The sequence below is a fragment of the Neodiprion lecontei genome, chromosome 5, assembly GCF_021901455.1.
Source record: "Neodiprion lecontei isolate iyNeoLeco1 chromosome 5, iyNeoLeco1.1, whole genome shotgun sequence".
NCBI classification, from domain to species: domain Eukaryota; kingdom Metazoa; phylum Arthropoda; class Insecta; order Hymenoptera; family Diprionidae; genus Neodiprion; species Neodiprion lecontei.
The window spans coordinates 23156352-23174747 of NC_060264.1; the positions used below are offsets into that span (position 1 = coordinate 23156352).

The 18396-nt window shown below is 40.7% G+C and overlaps 2 protein-coding genes across 6 annotated transcripts; both read left to right on the forward strand.

Annotated features, from left to right (window-relative positions):
- The first annotated feature begins 831 nt into the window (after positions 1 to 831).
- Positions 832 to 7623, forward strand: LOC107224133 (cullin-3-A). Of its 3 annotated transcripts, XM_046739632.1 has the most exons (14): positions 2328 to 2468; positions 2544 to 2927; positions 3003 to 3206; positions 3290 to 3469; positions 3583 to 3957; positions 4027 to 4197; positions 4967 to 5074; positions 5195 to 5372; positions 5452 to 5678; positions 5757 to 5926; positions 5995 to 6133; positions 6219 to 6343; positions 6441 to 6501; positions 7130 to 7623. In XM_046739632.1, the coding sequence occupies exons 1-13, from the start codon at positions 2343 to 2345 to the stop codon at positions 6463 to 6465; spliced, it is 2412 nt and encodes an 803-aa protein (XP_046595588.1). In that variant the 5' UTR covers positions 2328 to 2342; the 3' UTR covers positions 6466 to 6501; positions 7130 to 7623. The 3 variants fall into 3 exon arrangements, with proteins under 3 accessions (XP_015519558.1, XP_046595588.1, XP_046595587.1); XM_015664072.2 differs by lacking the exon at positions 2328 to 2468 and adding an exon at positions 832 to 1526 and having other exon boundaries at positions 6441 to 7623; XM_046739631.1 differs by having other exon boundaries at positions 6441 to 7623.
- A 314-nt stretch (positions 7624 to 7937) lies between these two features.
- On the forward strand, positions 7938 to 18366 carry LOC107224132 (glycerol-3-phosphate dehydrogenase, mitochondrial). Of its 3 annotated transcripts, none has more exons than XM_015664071.2 (12): positions 7938 to 8155; positions 10812 to 10959; positions 14571 to 14724; positions 14808 to 15030; positions 15110 to 15273; positions 15354 to 15466; positions 15556 to 15749; positions 15859 to 16247; positions 16358 to 16608; positions 16680 to 17027; positions 17217 to 17315; positions 17928 to 18366. In XM_015664071.2, exons 2-12 carry the CDS (start codon positions 10867 to 10869, stop codon positions 18060 to 18062), a joined length of 2163 nt encoding a protein of 720 aa, XP_015519557.1. In that variant the 5' UTR covers positions 7938 to 8155; positions 10812 to 10866; the 3' UTR covers positions 18063 to 18366. The 3 variants fall into 3 exon arrangements, with proteins under 3 accessions (XP_015519557.1, XP_015519555.1, XP_015519556.1); XM_015664069.2 differs by lacking the exon at positions 17217 to 17315 and adding an exon at positions 17364 to 17465 and having other exon boundaries at positions 7940 to 8155; XM_015664070.2 differs by lacking the exons at positions 7938 to 8155; positions 17217 to 17315 and adding exons at positions 8448 to 8675; positions 17364 to 17465.
- The last annotated feature ends 30 nt before the right edge of the window (positions 18367 to 18396 follow it).

Below are 18396 nucleotides of genomic sequence, written 5' to 3' on the forward strand. Positions count from 1 at the left end.
GTTGGCATAAAACGCAATTCTTTTCCACCTATATCTAAATTATCGGTAACCGGTTACTTGCTAGTTCATTGTAATGAAAGATTGATTTCAACAAATTGGTGATCGATGAGTGAGCCTTAAATGCGCCGAAAATACAGCGTTCGTTTGAGCACTGAAAAAAATTATGAAGCATTTACTTCCGAACTATCGGCTTTGGACGAATAGTTTCGAAGGGCTAATAGAAAGTCATTGTATTACAAGACCAGTGTAGTGCATCATGATAATTCCTAGGAAATTGCGTCACCGAGAGCGAGAGGTATTGCAGTATCAAAAACCCTCCTAGCCATCTAACTATCCGAACAGAAGGCTTCTAGACAGCTGTATTGGAATTTTCTCACCATGGATGCTATAGAGCTGTAGTATCGGCAGTCAGTGATGAAATGCAGCTTTATCGTTTAATGGAATTGGATAATTCATCCAGTGCGATATACCGCGGTATACATCTATGCTTGGTAAACGCGTATTTTATTATAGTTTTAGGTTACGTTACGTTCAAAAAAACCTCTTTGCCATCTAACTATCGGAACAAAGGGCTCCTAGTCAGCTGTACGGGAACTTCTTTACCATGGGGGTTGGAGGCATGTAGTTCCGGTAGTCGGTAATGAAATGCAGCCTAATTATTCAACGGAATAGGATTATTCGCCAAGTGCGATATTTTGTGTATACAATTATGCGTGGTAATCGCGTATTTTGTTACAGTTTTATGTTACGTTCCATTACATCGTGATAAAAATGTGTATTTATAGTACCGCGTGAATCGAACGCAGCCCACAGCGCTCGATTAGTTATTCGCGCTCCGTGCTCGCTTCATCGCCTTCTCCTCCTCCTCCGGCAGCCCGTCGTCATCGTCGCGGAATAATTAGGAAAATAGATCGTCTGATACACACGGTTGAAATTCGGTATGCCTCGATCTGTGGGAATATGTGCGTCATTCCATTGAAGTGAGATTAATTAAGGCGGAGGTAAAAAGGAAAGAAAAGCACAAAGAGAACTAACGAGGAAGAGACGAGCTTGTTAAAGACCGACGACGTGAGGCAGACGCGTTTAAATAACCCTATAAAATAAATTCTGTGTTTTGGTGGCGCGACTCCATTTTATACCTACCACTACCCACCACACAGTCCCGCGATAACGGGTAATTTCAGATGCCTTGTTTTCCTGTAAATAACCGACATTGACTGGTCGCTCGGTCCCCGTTGTTTCTCACCGTCGAGCGAGCGTCGATATTATTCCTCGAACCCACCATTGCGAAATACACGTCGCCCCCGCGCCCGCCCCTGGCCTCGATGCGTGAATGACACCGTTAAAGCTTTGTAAATGTGCGTACGGAGATCGAGATTTTCGCTGACTCGATTTTATAGTGTTGGTAGTAATAATACCGAAGTGTCAAGCTGAACGAAGACCCTTGAGGAGATTTTTTACTACTGAAAATGATGAAGAGCGGTGCGACCCACAAGAGAGAAAAAATGCGGATACGCGCGTTTCCGGTAAGAAGATTTCTCACGTATCTTATTTCCCTCATCGACGAATATGCATGCCCATTTGATTAAAAGGAGGAAAAACTCGCTGCTCCTCGCCTCGCCTCGCCTCGCCTTTCGACTCGGGCAGTTTTCATATTGTCACGATCTCACGATCCTCGAGGCTCGACGCTCGGGTCCGTCGGATTTCACGCACTGTCATTTAAATGGAAATATGTCCACCCGTCATCCTCCCCACCTCCTCTTTCCCGACCCCTTTAACCTAGCTCACATCGACTAAAACCATATAACAATATAATATATTTGATCAGCTTTCACTTTCGGCCCCTTTGTATATTGTATCAAGATAGCCAAACCACAGCAGCCTACGAAAGGTGCACTGGTTTGGTGAACGAACCTAATGTGTTTTTTTCCCCATTCTCACCCCCCCCCCCCCCCCCCCCAAATTCAAGACAGTTGCCTTAGCAGTCATAAAGACAATGGAAAGGAGTATGCCTTTCACTTTTTTTTCCCTACAAATCCAAAAACGAAATTTTTCACCCCGACAAACGCTACTTTCGCCAAATTTTCAAGTCCAAAGTCTTACAAATCACTGAAACTATCAATAGGCTGATAGATTGCCTGTTCAAAGGACTAGGCCTGGATGTAGAAACTCCAATTTAGTGACAGCAGTAATCACGTCTTTGCTGATGCTATATTGACAAGTCAAGGTTAATTTTGAGCGTTCTTGATATGGCGACTATGCCGATCGACACATAAAACAATAGGTTAAAGAAAGTGATTGAGCGGTCACCACACAGAGAAGGATTGGATAAAAATCCAACCATGGAACGTGGTCAGTTAGAAAAACCAACTTCACAAATTATGTGTGGAGCACTCAGTGAAATAGCTACTATCTCAGGGCTGTTTCGATCAGGGAATCCGAGCTCCCTTGTGATCGTCGACACCCTTGTGAGGGACACTGCCTATTAGTTTGCCAAATCAGCGTTGATTTTTTATTCTCACACCTAGATGCTCTGTTTTTAGATGACCATGGACGAAAAATATGTGGAGAGTATTTGGGCACTGTTGAAGAACGCCATACAAGAAATACAAAAGAAAAACAACTCCGGCCTGAGTTTTGAGGAGCTGTACCGAAATGCATACACCATGGTCCTTCACAAGCATGGCGAGCGTTTGTACACCGGGTTGAAAGAAGTTGTTACGCAGCACCTGGAGTCGAAAGTTCGGGAAGACGTGCTACGCTCCCTTCACAACAATTTTCTCCAGACACTGAATCAGGCTTGGAACGATCATCAGACCTCTATGGTTATGATCAGGGATATACTAATGTACATGGATAGGGTTTATGTGCAACAGCATGATGTTGACAACGTCTACAACTTGGGCCTAATCATATTCAGGGATCAGGTAACACATCGATTGAAACCGTTGCTTTCGCTACATCTGTACAAATCCTTTTTGACGAATCGTTATTTATTTCAGGTAGTCAGGTACGGCTGCGTGAGGGATCATCTACGCGAGACACTCCTGGGCATGGTAGCGAGAGAGAGAAGGGGGGAGGTCGTTGATCGAATCGCGATAAAGAATGCATGTCAAATGCTAATGCTGCTCGGTATAAACTGTCGCCAAGTTTACGAAGAGGATTTCGAGAGGCCTTTCTTACAACAGAGCGCTGAATTTTACAGGGCAAGTTTTACTTTTATTTTCACAAAACCATATCAATTGTCCTATTAATTTTCAATCAATCGTGTTTAACGAATATTCAACAGATGGAGTCGCAAAAGTTCCTTGGCGAGAACAGCGCCTCAGTCTACATAAAGAAAGTTGAAGCTAGAATTCTTGAAGAGTCAGAACGGGCGAAGCACTATCTGGACGAATCCACAGAGCCAAGGATAGTCAAAGTGGTGGAAGAAGAGTTGATTAAAATACACATGAGAACCATCGTTGAGGTGAGGACAAAATTTAGCAGTAAACTTCATGTATATCAAATCTTTGTTACGTGTTACAGAATTGCTCTAAAGTCTTGTAAACTTTGAAATAATTCAAATGAATGCTGTTGCAGATGGAAAACAGTGGTGTGGTGCATATGTTGAAGAACCAGAAAACTGAAGACCTTGGTTGCATGTACAAATTATTCGCGAGAGTAACAGACGGATTGCGCACTGTATCAGATTGTGTGTCGCAATTCCTCAGAGAGCAAGGACGCGCCTTGGTCCAAGAAGAGCATGAGCCAACCACAAACGCAATACACTTTGTGCAAAATCTGCTGGACTTGAAAGATCGTTTCGACCATTTCCTGCACCACTCGTTTAACAATGATAAACTATTCAAGCAAATGATCGCGTCGGATTTTGAACACTTTCTGAATCTAAATTCAAAGAGCCCTGAGTATCTTTCTCTCTTTATCGATGACAAATTAAAAAAAGGTGTAAAGGGGGTAAGTTGAATGCGGCTTGGCATGAAGATCCTTTCGTGCAGGTTTTAACTGAAATGTTACTTTCTACAGATGACAGAGCAGGAGATCGAAGGCGTGCTTGACAAGACAATGGTTCTCTTCAGGTTCCTGCAAGAGAAGGATGTCTTTGAGCGATACTATAAACAGCATTTAGCCAAGCGGTTGCTTCTGAATAAGTCCGTCTCCGATGACAGTGAAAAGAATATGATCTCAAAGCTAAAGGTACATGATCCATAATTGCGTCTTACAAACGCGCTCGTAGATGCGCTGACACCTAGTTTCATTCGGCATACTTTGGCAAACTGAGGCTAGAGTAAATTGTCCCATTGGATAGTGTGAAAATTTTAAATGGCATAGTTCTGGCAGACACAGGGCGCGTTCAACGTGGACGTGGACATCTTGATCGCAATGAAAAAGCTGAACGCTGAGCCACCCAAAGATTCCCAGGAGTCGTTCTTCCTTCAAAGGTCGAAGGGCTAGTGCACAAAGAGAAACTAGACTAGAGTATGTCCGTCCACCCTGTGTCCCGATCCCATTGTAGGATCAAGTAAGTGTCCGCTTTGTAAACCATGCTGAAAACCATGCTTCGAGCTGAGCAACCAACCGTCAAACCTTCCAACAATTTAATCATCCTTCGGTTCAGGCTCGTATGCGAGTATTATTCGTCAAAGTATTGGATCAAATTCAGACACGGCGCGTGTCTCGGGCATGCTTTACGAAGCTCTGATTTTCTTAGCCGATTAAACACTATATTGCAATTGGTGTGATAGACAATTTGGCAGAGGGAGTGGCAAAGACACATGCCTTGGAGTTCTGCATGGTTTAATAAAGCTAGCACTTTACTTATAAAAGACGTACGAATGTAGAAACCTTTCGTCAACTACTGCAGGACTTCAGGGCAGGTCAAAACCTCGATTCAAAACAGTTACCGCAGACTCTGACACTGTATATACGTACCTATATAATAACTCATAACTGTGCAATTTTTTAGACTGAATGCGGTTGCCAGTTTACATCAAAGCTGGAAGGAATGTTCAAGGATATGACGGTCAGCAATACTATAATGGAAGAGTTCAAGGAACACGTATTAACGTCTGGCGTAAGTTACAAACGTGTTGAAAAAAATCCTTCATTCTCACATCAAATCTGAAATGATCAAACTGACGTGGAACTGCTCAGGCATAATTATTTCTGGATAATTGTTTATCAAATTTCACAGACAAGTCTACACGGCGTTGATCTGAGCGTGAGGGTTCTGACAACAGGATTTTGGCCAACACAGTCAGCAACACCGAATTGCAGTGTGCCCTCAGCGCCAAGAGAAGCGTTTGATGCTTTTCGATGTTTCTACTTGGCCAAGCATAGCGGTCGTCAACTGACGTTACAACCACAATTGGGTAATTACTAGTCATCTTTGTTGAATCGAGTTCAAGCAGAATTGGCAAATTAATGGTTCATTGTTGACCGTGTGCACAGGTTCGGCTGACCTTAATGCGGTTTTCCATGGGCCTCGGAAGGAAGACAGTAATGGCGGAAGCGTGGACGTTCCCTCGTCCTCTACCACATTGGGCAACGGAAGTGGCAGTCTTTTAAGTCAGCGGGGAAGCAGCAGTGGAAATCCCCGCAAACATATTATCCAAGTATCGACGTACCAGATGTGCGTACTCATGCTCTTCAACAACAGAGATCGACTCACTTACGAGGTTTGTTACATTCCCATGATTTTAGTTGGTAAAAAGATAAATGATCTCTACTGATGCCAGCGTTTATTAATATCGCAGGAAATTCAGAATGAAACTGACATCCCTGAGCGAGATTTAGTCCGAGCATTACAATCTCTGGCAATGGGGAAGGCGACTCAGCGAGTTCTCCTCAAGCATCCCAAAACTAAAGAAATTGAGCCAACACACTGCTTCAGTGTCAATGATAGTTTCACCAGTAAGCTTCATCGGTAAGTTTTGAGATTGACATTATATCTTTGATCGTTTCTGCCTTATATCGGGTCTGTCCAACTTCTAGAGTAAAAATCCAGACGGTTGCGGCGAAAGGAGAGTCCGAGCCTGAGAGAAGAGAGACGAGGAACAAGGTTGACGAAGATCGAAAGCATGAAATAGAAGCGGCGATCGTGCGAATTATGAAGGCACGCAAACGCATGACAGTACGTATTCGTCTGTCGATCGCTTCATAAAATGTATGAATCTCGATCGTATTCGTTATCTCATACTTTGTTTCAATCTAATTAGCACAACATTCTCGTGACGGAAGTCACGGAGCAGCTTCGAGTACGATTCCTGCCCTCACCTGTCATCATCAAGAAACGCATCGAAGGGCTGATAGAACGTGATTATCTGGCCCGCACGGAAGACAGGTGAATAACACAGTTCTTTTTGTTTTTACCGTTCTTATATTTCCCACATGACTCAAACAAAACTTCGGTTCATCCCTACATTCACTATTTGTTACAGGAAAGTCTACACTTACGTGGCTTGAACACTGCCCCAAGCATCCCCAAGTTTGTACAATTGCGTAAGTGGCCACCCCAACATATTAGGCACGGTATTCACAATCTCGTATTAGTATCAAGCCTGCGCGTATTTAATTATTCGGATATTTCCTCGGCAATCGTTGTTATTATATTATCCTTCCCCCTTATCATAGAGATTTAAAAAGAATAAACGAAATTTTTTACATTCGATACCGAGTTGTTTCAAATATATATACTATGTACACATACGGCCGTCGGCAAGGGTAACTGCGTAGAGAACGCACGACGTGTACTTCATGAACCAAACTGGGTATTTCTGGGGAATTGTTATGCCCCAAAGAAGTTCTATAATTGCTCATCGTTGTCACATGACTGTCAACTAGTCTCGTATCAACTAATCGAACACAACTGCTTTGTGCAATACAAATTTCCTCTGCACATTCCAAGTCTTTTAAAATTAATTTGTGTTCAAAGTCTGCACGAATACTTTCTCCGTACTCTTCGTTTTATTTGTTTTGATTCGGTTTTGCTATTTTCTTTTGTTTTGTCACATGTGACAGTGATGAGTGGTTAACGGTAACGGACGTTTGTAGAGTGTAACATAAGATCTATAATAATGAAATCAAAACATTAAGATATACTTCATTTATTTATTTTTATTTTTTCCAGAATCTATCGACTCTGATATTAAGAACTCTGAGTCGAAATAAAATGAATTGATCGTATAAAATCTGTAACTAATTTGAGAAAGAAAAAACTCGCCAACGGTAAACAATATAGATTTAATTATTATAAAGAATTTAAATTATTCCAGATGCATTAATGAATTATACTTGCGTACATTTTACGTGTTATACTTCCGCCCTACCCTTGTCCCGTTTCATGTCCACTTCCTCTCTGAATAATTCCTTGTAGAATTTGGCTCTTGCAAAAACTATAAAATAATATACACAGGTATATTGTCGTGGGTAAAACAGCGACTGCCTATACCTAATTTGTTACGAACGCGACTGTAGAAATTGAGTGCGAATGTGCGTATATAATATATGCGAAAAGTTTTTTTTTGACTGGGTGTATAAGTAAGGTGTGTCTGAGTATGTATCTTCAAACTATTGTATATGATAATGAAAAAAACGTTGTATCAATAAATGGATTTAAATACAGTCAATTTTACCTATAAACATTATAATGGGTGAACCCTGATTTGGGACAAGAAATTCATACATTTTATCAGATTCACGTATGACGACAGAACAGAAAAAATACAAGAAATATGAATGCTCTCGTATTACGTTTCTATCACAAAAAATCGAACCTGTGCTTCAAAAAATGGTACAGTCAGAATCAAGTTTTCAGGTTCGTCGCGGTACAAATGCTGATCATTACGTGTACAATTAAAAATTCCTCTCAAGCAAGACCGGATTCTGCGCGCAGGGGGAATTGTGACAGATCGTGCGCGGCGTCGGCAGCGATCGGCGCGTTGTTAGTTTGCCGCCGGTGTTGGTGGCGCCAGGACTTCCAGGGATTGGACCTCCGTCGCGAGCTTGTCAGTACATGTAATAATTCACCGAACGTGGACGAGGCGTTCGTTTCATCTGTGTGCGAAAAATAATGTGCCGCTACCAGTCCGTGTTTCGACTTCTTTGAAGAGCGGTGAACAACGAGGGCTGGATGATTTCGCACCCCTGCACATTAGTGAGTACCATTGCATCCCTCTCCACTACACAGCCACCATTCGATTTACGAAAATTCATTGCCAATTCCTCTGACAAGGTCAAAAGAAGTCACGTGCAGGCATGCATTCGCGTCCCGTACGTTCCGGGAATACGTAATCGCGCCGCTGCGTAAGATAGAAAACCGCGATATCCCCACTAGGAAAAAGGCAGCGCACGCGGTTTCCTCGATATAGCGACCCTCATCCATTCGTCCAGCGGCAATTGATTCCTCTGTAGCATCATAGCGCGGTATTATACCACGATTTCCCATTTCGACGGAAGCAGTGATTCGTACTCGCGTATTCTTCCCGGTGTATTGTATCACGGCGTCGTTTCCACAGCCCCCGGGAACACGGAGGTGAGAAGAGACGTTCGTTCTGAAATACTTCCTCCTCGCCGGGGATATAAATAAGTTCGTTAATGGCCTAGGATTGCCAGTTCTTCCGGGGTGTGGTACACGAAACGCCATACAACTGTCCCTGAGCCGACGCATTCATCATGTACGTATAATGCTATATGTTCGGCCTTAGCTTCGGAATGAGCAGTTTTGTCGGAGTGTCGGGTGTTTCGCAAATTGCACGACCTGCACACACACGTTCGCTGTTGTTATTTGCGGCGAATTGGGCAACGCACCGACGAACTGCGGATCCCTCGAATCGGGTCCCCCATCGATTATTCTTACTCTCGTAGCAGTTTAGCGATTCGTCACATTATGTTGAGTTACATTTTTTTGCACAATTCACAGGGCCGGCGGTATGTGGCAATGGTATTCGTGTTGCATGCGTACCTACAGTCACATTGTGTCCGCCGCGTTTAATCATCCGATATGACATTTAAACTGTTGGCACAATCGCAAGTTCGCCCCGTGCACTATTTTCGTATAAATAGTACCGCGCAAAATAAATACACAGCTTGCAGGGGGGTACAATTGAAGAATATTAGCCATCGTGTTACGTACTAATTGCGAGTATTTTTTTTCGATTCTTCCGCCCTCTTCGAGATGAATTACGTATTGTTAATTCAAGAATATGAAGAAGTTAAATTGTCTCGTTAACGAGGCAGTAAAATCTTTTTGTTCGCTGGATTGTTTTTCGGAATAAGATGCATACCAAATGAGCTCATCACAAAGAAAACATATCACGCTGATAATTATTATGCAAGTTTGTAATCAACAATGCGGATATCTGCAGGGAGTTGAGATTTTCTTGGTGGACTGTTTGTTCGGAAAGTTACGGAAATTTATCATAACTACAAGGCAGTATCGTGGATATGAGAAACATAAATTGGGTTTCATTTTCGTCGTCGAAACTGTGCCCAAGACTATAAATTATACAATTAGTAAATGCAAAGAAATAGATTAGTAGGCGATCGTGTCGTATAGCTGTGCAAACAGTCACTCGACACCTGATCCAAACTCACGTAAGTCTCCTTCACGCAAGTGGATTAAACTTACTGATCCTTCTTCCTCAATAAAACGCTAGACTGGCTGATCTTGAGTCATGCGATAAGACGATAAGACGTCTAGTGCGTTGGATACAGACAAAATAAAAAAATCTCCCGACGTATTCACGTGCGTACGTAATACAATTTCGTAACTGATAATCTTCGTAAGTGAGTGTCGGATCCAGCGTATCTCAAACACAGATGCACGAACTCACACGCTCCTAATCCCCAAGGCTAAACCCGTTCAAACCAGCATGAAATTAAAAACGAACTGTACGCATGTTAAGCATGCCTTTACATGTCGCACGTGCACGTACGCGTGCATACAAACATACATACCATATCTGCCTACTGCCAGGAAAAGCATTTTTAGCGCTAAACTGTGCGTAAAATATGTGTACAACCACGATGAGTATCATACATATATGCCTATCATGCATACGTATAAGAGGCAGGCACGTGCACGTCGCGCAGTTTCCTATTAACCCTTTGAGTCATAGTGGTAAGTACTCCTACCATATATTTTACATCCATTTTTTGTATACTTGGAAAACTTTGAAAACATATTTGCGGTTTTTTGCTATTTCTTATAGTATATTCATGGGTTTTCAATAGTCGAGAATAATTACTGCGATATAATGTTAAGCGATATTATTTTTACAAACAAATTGATTGCAAAAATAATTAATTATCGAGAATGTTACCCCTATATATATATATATATATATGTTCTACATACATTATAAGTTTTTGGGGTCGCTGATTACGAATCTGAAATTAGATTTTTAAAATGCAGTATGGCGAATCGAATCAGCGACCCCGAAAACCCCTGCATAGAGTGTCTTGACACGATTTTATTAAATTTTAAATTTTCATCCACGATATTGGGTCCGCCGTTGTGGGTTTTCCAAATGTGATTTCAGATTCGCAATCAGCGACCCCAGAAACCATAGAATCCTATCTCGTTACGAAAGTTGACTCCGAGCAATAATGTGTGACTCAAAGGGTTAAACCTTGGATGCCATGCCCGCCATGCTTGTGTCGGCGCGCGTGAGTTGCGAAATCCCACGTGCTCGGCCAAGCCAACTTCTGCGGCCAATGATAACGCACTCTCGGATCACTGAGATGATCCGCGTCCAGGAGACGGCTCAGTTGACGTGACTTCGAGGATCTAAACGATTTTTCTGTTTCAGGTGACGGGCGGATTAGTTGAATAGCGAACATCGACGTTACGAGTCATCCTACCTAATGGCTACGCGGAAACTCATCCTCGCAGCCGGAGCGAGTGCCGTCGGTGCCGGTGTTATCACCTCTCATTATTTCCTCACGGACTCGAACACGGTTAGTTATATATATACAAAGCTCGTGATTTATCAGCTTCGGTACATTTTAATGCTATCCCAAAATTGCTTTGCATATTTACGCGTCCTTTCCAATTTCAATGATTATCGCCCACGGCAAAGCGTTTAAATTTTATGCCGTGAAACCCTTGACGGCTGTTACGTGCGATTTGCTATTAGCAAATCGTTTAGACCCTGAGCTATAATCACCTGTGTTGGATTTATTGTTGGACGATGTCACGAAATCCCACACAGTGGACTGTCTTACTTACTGAAATGCACAATGCGTATTGAAATATGCTGCAATGAATATATATTATTGATCAACTTGTTACGATAAGTCTTGTGGATAGTTTTTCGCCGAACGTTATAATTTCTATAGTCTATTTCATTGGAACTACTGGGATCATTTAGCAACGCTCTGGGTTTCTGCTACCTGGCCTCTGTATGTAATAAGTGCACGTGTAATGTGAAGTAGATATATAGGAGGCATTCCACGACAATTCAGTAAACGGTTGACCATGACATTTTTTAATTTCACCATAGATTTTTCCTACGTTAGTAAGATCCCTGAGAAGTTGGGGAAAAAATTTCAATTTTTTTATATCACTCGTCTTTACCCTATATAGTCCAGTAGAATTAGGAAAAAGGGTGGTTGTGATTGGTGGGAAGCCAATTTTTTGTGGAATGGGTTCCTTTTACATATAGAAACATATTCTGAAGTTGCGCCATCTCAAGCTTTTCCGCACAATTATTTAGAGACGTTTAAATATTCCAATTTCAGGATTTTCTCCTTTTTTAGACCATTTTTCCTCTATTACTCGTAAAGTATCGACCCTACGAGAAAAATGTATAGAAGCAAACTTGTTCAAAATCAAATTTTACACACGGATACGTTGTTTAAAAAAATTTTAAAAAATTTTTTCATCGCCAAATTAACGATTTTCGATGATTTTTTTATCGAAAAAAGTACTTTTTTCACACGTATTTTGCAAACAATTGAAATCGAACAATCTTTCTCTGGAGGGTCAGAAAGAGTACATCAAACCTTCATGAAAAAGCATGCGCAGCCCGATCGCTGTGCGCTCGATAGTTTTTTCCGAATTCGGCCGAAATAATTATTTATTATTATATATTATTGTTGAGTTTGTAATATGTTGCAAAAATCAGTATTATAATAAGTGAATTATTATTAATTAATCTAATACAATATTATTCAATATTTCGTAATAAACATAATAATGAATAATATTGTATTTGATTAATTAATAATAATTCACTTATTATAATACTGATTTTTGCAACATATTACAAACTCAACAATAATATATAATAATAAATAATTATTTCGGCCGAAATAATGAATAATATTGTATTTGATTAATTAATAATAATTCACTTATTATAATACAGATTTTTGCAACATATTACAAACACAACAATAATATTATTAAATTTTTTAAATTTGGGAGTATTTTGTTCATTTTATCATAATGATGAATAATAAAGTGAACGAATATTCAGCATGGAAATCTAAATTTTCATGAATAAACTAATGATTAGCAACGAAAAAAACCGAGATTTATACTTCCGTCCGATTTTGAGTGTTTAAATAAAAGAATTTGTTGAATGTGATTCGATATTCGTGTTACTCACGACTCGGCATATCGATTTAAAAAAAAAATCATCAAAATACGTCAATTAGAACCCGAGATATTGTCGAAAAAAAACGCGCGCACGTTATTGAAACAGTGAATTCGATTTTTGCGGCTGCCGGCTGCGGCGAGTTTCTCCCCCCACCACGGCGCCCGACGGTCTGCCGCGCACTTTTTGCCTCAACAAGCTAAGTTGTTCACTTGATTTTCGATATGAAATCAGTTAGAAGCTTGAAAAACATTGTTTGGCATATCAAGTACTGATATTAAAGAAGACAATAGCGTTCGTAAAATGTCGAAATCGTAATTTGTTAATTAACAAAGTCACTTCGACTTTGAAGTGTTCTAGTTAACAAACAAACTGTCCGATTACCATGAGTCTTGTTTCAAAAGTTGCGTCTTCTTTTGCTCTAACTGTTCCACTTTCCCGAATTCGATTCCGACAATAATTGACGAACTTATTAGCATTTGTTGCTAAGGTCAAATTTGAGTCATTTTTCCGAAAATTCCCTAGTTCATAATAATTGCAATAGGATGGTAAAACTTGTTGGACACGTTAGGGGGAGGTCCCAGGTATCTGTAAAAAAAATCGGCAGCAACTCAGAAGGCCTCATTTTGGCTCACGTTAACAATTACGATAACGCAACTCTCGAATCGGGCTTAATTAACAATGATATTCGGAAAAAACTATCGAGCGCACAGCGATCGGGCTGCGCATGCTTTTTCATGAAGGTTTGATGTACTCTTTCTGACCCTCCAGAGAAAGATTGTTCGATTTCAATTGTTTGCAAAATACGTGTGAAAAAAGTACTTTTTTCGATAAAAAAATCATCGAAAATCGTTAATTTGGCGATGAAAAAATTTTTTAAAATTTTTTTAAACAACGTATCCGTGTGTAAAATTTGATTTTGAACAAGTTTGCTTCTATACATTTTTCTCGTAGGGTCGATACTTTACGAGTAATAGAGGAAAAATGGTCTAAAAAAGGAGAAAATCCCGAAATTGGAATATTTAAACGTCTCTAAATAATTGTGCGGAAAAGCTTGAGATGGCGCAACTTCAGAATATGTTTCTATATGTAAAAGGAACCCATTCCACAAAAAATTGGCTTCCCACCAATCACAACCACGATCTGCCACTTTTTGACCTAATTCTACTGGACTAATAATTTTTTAAACCCATCTCAAAAATACCCAAATTTATTTTTATGAAACAAGAAAAAAAACATTCGGTTTCCAAAATGAAACAATTTCATGCAAGATTCACAGTGGGACTCGATTTTTATCTATCTTTTAAATCATTTTTTCTATTTTTTTAATGGTTTTTTCTATTTTCACACCTGTTAAAAATGTACTATATCACTGATTTTTTTTATTGCTTCTCTGGTTCTAAAATACATTTATAATTTTTTTTTTCACAATTTTATATTAAATTTTTAACAGGTATGAAAATAGAAAAATTAAAAAAAATAAATATAATTAATGATAAAAGAAATAGAAAGAAACGCGGTCCCACTCTGAATCTTGCAGTGAAACTGTTTCATTTCGGGAACCCAATATTTTTTTCTTGTTTCATAAAAATCAATTTGGTTGTTGATGATGGGTTCAAAAAATCATAGGGTAAAGACGAGTGATTGAAAAAATTTGAAAATATTTTTGAAGCTTTTCAGGGCTCGTACTAACTTAAGAAAAATCCTTGGTAAAATTAAAAAATGTCATGGTCAACCGTTGACTGAGTTGACGTGAAATGCCCCATAGATACCTATGCATAACACTAACTGCACAGACCCTATAAGAATTAAATACCAGTGTTTGCCGGTATGTTGTAACTGCAGTTTGCATTGCTATTTATAAGCTCACACCTATAGACATGGTATTATAATGCTACTAAGCAAGTATCAGATCTTAGCAGTTAGTCTGTGATATAGAGCATTTTTTAAATGAAATTTCTTTTACAGGTGTTCGCTGAGCAACAGGTGTCGAGGCCTCCGAAACGACCCTTACCGACAAGAGAGTCTCAGATCAAGTCTCTAAAGTCAGAGAATTACGACGTTCTTATAATCGGAGGAGGTGCGACTGGAGCAGGATGTGCCTTAGACGCTGCAACCCGAGGTGAGAATGTGCAGGCGTCATGGTTGAAGGAAACCTGCATCGAATAAACAATGCCTTATTGTTTATAATTGATGAATGCACAGGTTTGAAAACTGCTCTCATTGAGGGGGATGACTTTGCCTCTGGCACGTCATCCAGGAGCACCAAATTGATACATGGAGGCGTTCGCTATCTGCAGAAGGCCATCATGCAACTGGACTTTGAACAGTATAGGATGGTCAAGGAGGCTCTACACGAACGTGCTTCCATGCTCCACAGCGCCCCTCATCTTGCCCACCCTCTACCTATCATGCTGCCTGTCTACACGTATACCTTTCATTTCACTTTACGCATTATAAATGTCAATTATGCATAAAGATGAACATATCTGTTATTCACGGCACAGGTGGTGGCAGATACCTTACTACTGGTTCGGTATTAAGATGTATGACGTTGTGGCGGGTAGCAAAACTGTCAAGTCCTCGTATTATCTGAGCAAGTCCAATGCCCTGGAGTTATTCCCTATGTTGAAGGGAGACAAGTTGACAGGAGCCATCGTCTACTACGATGGTCTGTTGCAGTTTTGCATTGTCAGTGTCATTAAAGTTTTTCGAATAACGTTGATAATGCGGAATGCTTTACCTCAACAGGTCAGCAAGATGATGCTAGAATGAACCTGGCAGTTGCATTGACTGCGGCGAGGCATGGAGCTACAGTTGCTAACCACGTCAGCGTTGTAAATCTACTCAAAGGACTTGACATTGTTAGTAGACGAAGATACATTCGTCACAAGTGACTCACTTCGTGTGACATCACATGTGTATTACATATTTAAATTGAACATTTATGCAGGATGGGAAAAGAGTTCTAGTCGGCGCACGTCTCAAAGATGAGTTGACGGGTGAAGAATGGGACGTCAAGGCTAAAGCGATAATAAATGCAACCGGCCCATTTACAGACCACATACGAAAAATGGATGATCAGACTGTGAAAGAGATCTGCTGTCCTTCATCGGGAGTTCACATTGTTCTTCCGGGCTATTACAGGTATAATCACATATCTAAATTGACAGTACAAATCTTTCAATGAAACTTATTAACATCAGTTTTGGACAGTTCAATTAGATTACAATTTATAATTTCTGATTCACTGCAGTCCCGATCAGATGGGTCTCCTGGATCCAGCCACCAGCGATGGTCGCGTCATCTTCTTCCTGCCATGGCAGAAACAGACAATCGCTGGCACAACTGACCTGCCCTGCGAAGTCACCCACAACCCGCGACCCACAGAGGATGAAATCATGTTCATCCTTCAGGAAGTGAAAAATTATTTAAATCCGGACGTTGAAGTGCGACGAGGTGACGTGCTCTCCGCATGGAGCGGTATCCGGCCCCTTGTTTCAGACCCGAACAAGCCCAACACTCAATCCCTCGCAAGAAATCATATTGTCCATGTCAGTTCTACGAATCTCGTAACCATTGCCGGTGGAAAGTGGACTACATATCGCGCCATGGCTATGGAGGCAGTCGACGCGGCTGTTAAAGGTTTATTGGCTTATCTCATATCATTTTGTTCATCAATAGCCAGATATTAAGAATGGTTTCGTCAATCGTGCATTGTAAGCATTACTTATCAGTATTGTAACATTTCTCAGCGTGCAATTTGAAACCTGCAAGTGGTTGCCAGACTGATGGCATGCAGTTGGAGGGTGCCCATGGCTTTACACCGACGATGTACATCAGACTTGTGCAGGATTTTGGTTTGGAATGTGAAGTAGCCCAGCATTTAGCGCAGAGCTACGGTGACCGAGCGTTTGCAGTAGCAAAGATGGCGGCTCTAACTGGAAAGCGGTGGCCAATTATCGGCAAGAAAGTACATCCAGAGTTCCCATATATCGACGCTGAGGTTTGTGCAAGTGATGCATACCTTCGTACGCATACGCGTATATTTACATCACAATGTCCTTTATATCACAGATTCGATATGGAGTGCGCGAGTACGCGAGGACAGCAATTGACATGATTGCGCGAAGACTCAGGCTCGCCTTCTTGAACGTGCAGGCTGCTCAAGAAGCTCTGCCGGGCATCATTGACATTATGGCAGAGGAGCTGAACTGGTCGGCAGAGGAGAAACAACGGCAGCATCGCGAGGCCAGCGAGTTTCTTGCCAACGAGATGGGCCAGATGGTGAATCGTGCATCCCGAGACAAGATTCCCATCAATCTTACCAAGGACGAGATTCAGCTGTATATCAAACGGTTCCAGATCATTGACAAAGACCGTAAAGGATATGTCTCCATTAACGACATTAGGCGCGGGTTGAAGGTAGGGGAAATGTCACTGAGTGGAATAGCGCTACACAAAATGTCGTGCTGTATTCTTGTTCATTCATTTATAAACTAGGGGTTGATCATTCTTGAGATTCTTTCTACACAAAAATTGAAAAGCGATGGTCATCTCCTGGTTTACGACGTACGCCTGAAAGCCTAAAGTTGATTTCACCTTAAAATCCAGGGTCTTGGTATAATGCTGTCGGCAGAAGAGCTTCATACTCTGCTTAATGAAATCGATATGACGTACAATGGGCAAATGGAACTCCAGGACTATCTGCAGGTAATCAAATAGATTTTCGCCATTAACGAGCCGAATATTTCTTTGCAGCTGTTTGGCGACAAGGAAGTACCTGGTGAGGAACTTCATGAAATCTTACGTGAAATCGACACTAACATGAACGGTCAAGTCGAACTGGATGAATATCTACAGGTCTGTCTTTCACTCATGAAAAATTCGCGTGTATGAGCATATCGCGTCGATTTTACACAGCTCTGTTTTGTTTGCTTTTTCGTTTTTCATCCTGTATAAGTCAATGTATGAATTGCTACGAATTTAATTGACTTGACGCCTTCGCCGCTGCTCTTTGTCATGATTACAACTGTTTAATTCTTTCGCTCGGCAATATCCGACTCATTAAGAATTTGTACCCCAATTTTTTTTTAACAGCTCCCATTTTCAATCGCATTATACCTAATACAATTTATCTCTATTAATGTATGCCTGCAAAGTTGCACTTTCAACCAATTTAATTCCCACCCACTAATATCTAGTGACTAGCGACTAGGTGTTTGCATTATTTTGTGCATGAGTATCCCATGATAGTATATTGATTTACATGGTGCATTGCATGTAACAATATTGTGAATAACTGGATAATTATGTTTCACACAGATGATGTCGGCAATCAAGTCTGGTCACGTAGCTTACTCTCGATTCGCAAGGATGGCAGAAATGGAAGAAGCTCAGCACGAGAAAGACATACTTAAGAAAAAAATAAGCGTTGAGCGATCTGGTGGTGGCTTATAGAAGGGGAACCTTGGCAAGACTGTGTCGAGATCTTTTTCTAATTGTTATTTATTGTACCTATTATAAGTACATCCTACGATCTCTACCATTTTATGCTTTCCTACCCCTTCACATCCCTATAGGTTGTATACAACACTCAAGCACATCCATTATTCGGGACTTCGCCTTGTAGTACGTACTTCACCTCTCCTAGTGAGCTGAATATTATTTGAGGAATGAAAAAAGGGAATAAGATGAGTTGATAAATTGTAAAAATTTGCTTATCAGAGATCAAAGCTATAAAAATATTTAATTTATTTCAAAACTTGTAATTTTCTTTATCACTGAGTAACCC